We start from the raw sequence: 5848 nt of genomic DNA on the forward strand, positions 1-5848 counted from the left end.
TTGTGTGTCGAATCAATGATAGCAAACGTTTATCTAATTTCCCACTGCGTCAGTTAGTATCAGAGCCTACGGTTAGCTAACGACATTCGTGTGTGGAATCAATGATAGTTAACGCTTATCTATATTCCCACTGCGTGAGTTGGTATCAGGGCCTATGATTAGCTACCGGCATTCGTATGTCGAATCAACAATAGTTAACATTTATCTATATTCCTACTACGTCAGTTGGTTTGAGAGACTACGGTTAGCTAGCGACATTCGTGTGTCGAATCAACGATAGTTAACATTTATCCATATTCCCGCTGCGTCAGTTGGTATCAGAGCCTACAGTTAGCTAGCGGCATTCGTGTGTCGAATCAACGATAGAAAAACACATAATATTGTTTATTAACAAATAAAGAAAATATAGAAAAACAAACCCATTTAGTCCCCGAGGGCCCTATTTGCCTGACTATCACCTATTGTTTTTTTACAACATTGCGTTTACTTAGTATAACAAAATATTAGTAGAAAAAACGTGGTTAGTAACCCCTTACTAGTGACACATTCTGGTTTGATAGTTGAGAAACCTATATTTGTAGAGGTCATTGCGAAAGCATGTTACACAAAGACTAGTCATGTCAATTTTATTGGACTATTTGTTACCGGTGAAGTTTAGCGAGTTACTAATAATAGTCGTTGTAGTTTGGACCCCTTACAAATACCGCGTATTTATAACGGTGTGGTGTTTTATTCCGTTACCAAAACCAAATTTATCACGCGGTAAATGGATATTCTGAACAATTCAAAGTCTCCATATTCCTCTTAATATGCACTTAGCCATTCAATTATTTGTATTAACCCATTTTTTTATCCTTTCTATATGGTGTAACCATTCAATAACTATGGTTAGACCTTCTAACATCCCTTGTACTCTTTTAATTTTCCTCTCAATATATTCGTTCATTGTTTTTCTAGAATATGTTTGTTCTTATTCAGAAGATTCAGCGCACCACGAAGATAAAAATGAAGTATTTTGACAACCAATATTCATTTCCTCATATTACCCTTTTCCAAAATTGCATTTGTAAGTTCCAATTTTTTCCAATATGGTTTTCCATTTCTTAAGTTCTCTAGATCTATGCTTTTCTGTTTGCAATTTTTTACTTTTATATGGAAACTTATAAATTCTAGATAATAAATTTTTTGAAGAGCATAATTCAAACGTGTGTATTAAAAATACATGTCATTCGACCGTGTATTTGTTTTCTATTTTGGTTTGTGTTTTGAGATAATTCTTCGGTGTATGATTTTGTTGTCTTTTTCTATATTTTTGGCTCATTCTTTATTCTAATGTAGAAGTTTCATTAATTGTCTAAAAAATGTTGAACTGTGCTTCCATTAAAGCACCACAATCAATGAGCACTAGCAACTGGCCTTGTCATTAAATATCATATAATTTTTTTGACAAGACATTATTTGAAAGAGAGAAACCAACACAAGAAGTAGGAAATAAGAAGGAATTAACATCTTATTCCATGAATTCTGAAGATGTAATTTTCTTGGCCTGATCTTGAGACAATGGAGAAAATGGAATGGGAATCATGTTAAGATGTTCTTTTCTTTTGAAGGTACCATGAAAAATTTCAGTCATATCAAGATTGGCAGGTGTGATTCCATCGGGTAGTTTCCAATCAAAATGATATAGTAAGTTTGCAAGCAGAAGCTCCACATACGTTATGGCCAAAGTAATTGCTGGACATATTCTTTTTCCTGCACCGAATGGTATTAGTTCCATATTTCCACTTCTATAATCTATTTGACTATCTTCAAATCTTTCTGGATAGAACTTTTCAGGTTCATTCCAAACAATTGGGTCTCTTCCAATTGCCCAAGCGTTAACCATAATTGTAGTTTTGGGGCGAATATCGTATCCCATAATTTTTGTTCTTTCCTTGCATTGTCTGAAAATGAAGGTTATTGGTGGATGTAATCTAAGAGTTTCTTTAATAACTGATTTCAAGTATTTTAATTCTTGAATTCTTGATTCCTCCACTTTTCCCTTTTCTCCAAAGACTCTCCTCACCTCTTCTTGTGCTTTTCTCATTACTTTTGGGTTCTTCATCAGCTCTGCAATAGACCCTTCCAGAGCTTTAAAGGCTGTCTTCCTCGCACCGAACATTTGCTACAAATTTATGTACTGTGTTAGAACTTGCTCAATTGACTAGAGTTTAGTTAAAGTAAAAACATATCAATTATTGGTCGAACCATCGAATCAATTATAATGGCACACTTTAAGTCTCTACTTATCAATTAGTAAGATGTGAACATAAGTACAAAACACTACAATTTCAGTGCCAATATTTATGAGATATATGAAGTATCTCTAATAAAAATGCAAATAGCTCTCTTAACTTACTAAAAGTGTAATCTTACAAGTCCATTTTAGTTTAAGCAAGTTTAAGAGACAAATATGACATTTCAACTGTTAAGAGAAAAATTTGAAAATAACAAGGACAATAAGAATGTTCTTAATATTTTTTTTTCCTAATAAAACTAGTCATTTAATCTTTGGATGTTAATTATAAGTAAATACTCACCAGAATATTTGCTTTGATGCTTTGGTTTGTTAATGGAAATTCCCGTTCTCCATTTTTCTGTTGATTCAAAAGAAGATCCAAAAAGTTATCTCCAAAGCTGGTTTGATTTCTGTGTTCATTTATGATGTCTTCAAGTACATTGTCTGTGTCTTTGTGCACTTTCTGCATTCTTGACTTTGCTCCACTTAGAAAATCAAGTAAGAATTTCAAGGAAGGGAATAAATCAGAAGCAATACCAGCAATTACTTCCTTCTGCATATTTTCTAACATAGGTAATATAGTTTGTTCACTTTCCCCATTCTTACCCAATATGGTTATCAGAAAAATATTATCAATCAAATCTGAGATGATTCTCGGAAGATTGACAGATGACCCCTCTTTAGAACCAAGCAATTTTATGAAATTTGATATTTGTTCTTCTCGGACTGATTGGAAGGATAAAATCCTTTTCGGACTAAGAAATTGGAGTGTTGTAATTTTCCTTATTTGTCTCCAATAATCTCCATATGGCGCAGATGCCATGTCCATGTAATTGTAACTTGCAATTTCTCGGGAGAGGAGACGTGGACGTTCACTGAATAGGTCGCCCTGAATTTTGAGGACTTGGTTGGCTGTTTCTACCGAAGAAAACACAACTGCCGGGATTTGGCCTTGTTGAATGCTCATTACAGAGCCATAAATTTTAGCCAAATCTCGGAGGCTTTCATGGGGCAGACCGCGGAGTAATTGAGGAATGTTACCTAAAAGAGGAAATTTCCATGGCCCAGGAGGAGGATTTGAGTCCTTATTTATTTTCTTCCATATGATTAATGTTAAAATGAGGCAGCTAAAGAGGATGAGAAAAGAGGGTATTTGAAACTCCATTTTTATGATAATTGTTGTATGAATGTGTTCTTTCAAATTCCTTATCCTATTATATAGTGAAAAACTTACCATAGATGAATTTTTTTTTTGTTTTTTTTCTTTTACACAATGCTAATAAATTTTTTTATGCTAATATATAGGAAGATTACGTAACATAGAGAGCTAATACTAGTAAATATTTAATGCTAACATATATGGACGGGCACTAGTGTCTAACAGCGTTGCGCAAAGCCCGTAACTCTTTCAGACAATGACAGTTTTTCAGACAATGACAATTTGCATATTTAAGTTTGTAGTTGTAGCATGCTTCAGATAACATATGCTTTAATCAATTTTGCCCAAGTATATTTATTGAGAGGACAGATTTTGTTTATTATTTGTGTTTGTATTGATGTTAAGATGATAATTTTTTTAATTCAATGTGGCTTAGAAGCTATTTTCTTATTTTTATTCACCATGCAATATAAGTAATTTTCATGTTTTTACCTCAATTATGCATGAAATAAACGTGCACATAAAATTGTATATACCAAAAATCGTAATGTGTATTCAATCATAATTGTAATATGCACATAATTTGTAATCTGTATTCAATCATAATCTATAATATACAAAATTAATATAATTGTGTAGAAAAAAAAGTATAACATCTTCAATCTTGTAATTTGAATTCAATTAAACATCTTTTTCCAACAAAAGTAGTCTAAAGAGATGAAATATCCTTGCAGAAAAAACAATTATGATTTAGAGATAATGGATGTAGGTCCGGTCAATATACCTCATAGGAAGGAGGAGTCTTTATACTCCATTTGGGCTTCCTATTATCCCTTCAAACCTCTAATCATAATAACAAAAAAACGAATTATAAAAGCTAGTGCATATAATAGTATGTATAAAGTGGTTGTATATACTGATTAATGTATTCATATTCTTATATATATCACCCAAATCTCAGTCCTAGAGGGTTGATCTCTCTTGGCAAGCTCAATTATTGCCCTGTATATCTCATTTCCACGATTAGATGTGCCACAAAATTTTTTATATGTATTTGCTAGATAATTATTCATGTTGAATTCTAATTTATCTATGCTTTTGGTAGTAATGTGGCATATATTTGCTCTGATGACAGAGCCTTGCCTTGATGAGCTATATACAGGGCAAGAACAAGTGGATGAGTTGTACACAAGCAATAAAGCAAAATGTAATACCACTATCCAGAAATGGATGGAGAGCATGTAACGCGGGCCTGATTTTGTTTCAATTTTTCTTTGTTTTATAATAGATTTGAACATTTATAAATTATTTATTTATTTATTTTTAATATAATTATATATGTTTATTATGTTTACTAATAATTTGCTTAAATGCAGGTGAAATAAAGTAATTGATGCACATCATAAACAGAAAACTTAGTTCTCTACTTAGATCAATCATGGAGGAGAAACGAGAGACCTTGTTGAGTTATGTTACCAATGTTAAATATATATATATATAATAAACTTAATTTAGAAAATTAAGAAAATAATAAAAAAAATTATTACTAAAGTCCATGATTGTTAGAATTAAATTCTACCCATATTTTGGATAAAAAAGTCTTTGTTGTTTAGCTAAGTCTTTGTTGTTTAGCTAAGTCAATGTATGGTAGATTTTGTCTTTTTTAATTAATTGGGCTACATGTTTTGATGGAACTCTTATATATAGAGTCCCAATATTATGTATTTTGTAATGTGAGTTGAGAGAAGCCCAAAGGGTGAGGCAATAAAAGTTTGTGTATTTATCATTTTGTTTTATTATATTTAGAAAACTATTAGCCTTTGAAAATTACACACCAAGTCCATTCTAAATTACAATTTCGGTCCCTTGAATTTCAACAAAGTGGTATCAGAGCCACGTTACGAGAGTCAGTCTTCCGCAAAACAAACCCTACAAAAATGTCAGACGGTCTCAAACTTCCTTATCAATACCCTCAGCTCACCAAAACCAATTATTCAAGTTGGTGTATTCGAATGAAGGCGTTACTCGGATGTCAAGATGTTTGGGATATAGTCGAAAAAGGCTACGTAGTCCCAGGTAACGAGGCAGCGTTGACACAGGCAGAAAAAGATACTCTGCAGAAAAATCGCAAAAGCGATCAAAAGGCGCTTACTCTCATCCATCAAGGTTTGGATGAATTAATGTTCGAGAAAGTAGCCGAAGCTACGACCGCCAAACAAGCATGGGAAATCCTACGAGTTTCTCTTCAAGGGGAGGAGAAAGTGAAAAAAGTTCGTTTACAGATGCTGAGAGGAGAATTTGAGATGATGAGGATGAAAGAGACGGAGGCCATTAGTGATTACTCATCCCGAGTAAAATCTGTCGTAAATCAGATGCGGCAGTATGGAGAAAAAATTGAAGAGTCCAGAATT

General features: G+C 32.9%; 1 protein-coding gene across 1 annotated transcript; it reads right to left on the reverse strand.

Annotated features, from left to right (window-relative positions):
• Nucleotides 1-1411: 1411 nt before the first annotated feature.
• On the reverse strand, nucleotides 1412-3436 carry LOC136205999 (cytochrome P450 726A27-like). Its single transcript, XM_065997242.1, has 2 exons — nucleotides 2580-3436; nucleotides 1412-2164 (listed from the first exon to the last, which is right to left on the reverse strand). The coding sequence occupies exons 1-2, from the start codon at nucleotides 3243-3245 to the stop codon at nucleotides 1511-1513; spliced, it is 1320 nt and encodes a 439-aa protein (XP_065853314.1). The 5' UTR covers nucleotides 3246-3436; the 3' UTR covers nucleotides 1412-1510.
• Between the last annotated feature and the right edge of the window lie 2412 nt (nucleotides 3437-5848).

Source organism: Euphorbia lathyris, chromosome 1, assembly GCF_963576675.1.
Source record: "Euphorbia lathyris chromosome 1, ddEupLath1.1, whole genome shotgun sequence".
Taxonomy (NCBI): Eukaryota; Viridiplantae; Streptophyta; class Magnoliopsida; order Malpighiales; family Euphorbiaceae; genus Euphorbia; species Euphorbia lathyris.

What these genes read in the sequence shown, in the direction of transcription:
- LOC136205999 (XM_065997242.1), bottom strand. Translation starts at nt 3,245, where the DNA reads ATGAGCATTCAACAAGGCCAAATCCCGGCAGTTGTGTTTTCTTCGGTA. An exon ending in GCATCAAAGCAAATATTCTG is followed by an intron (nt 2,165 to 2,579) that starts GTGAGTATTTAC and finishes ATAAATTTGTAG; the next exon opens with CAAATGTTCGGTGCGAGGAA.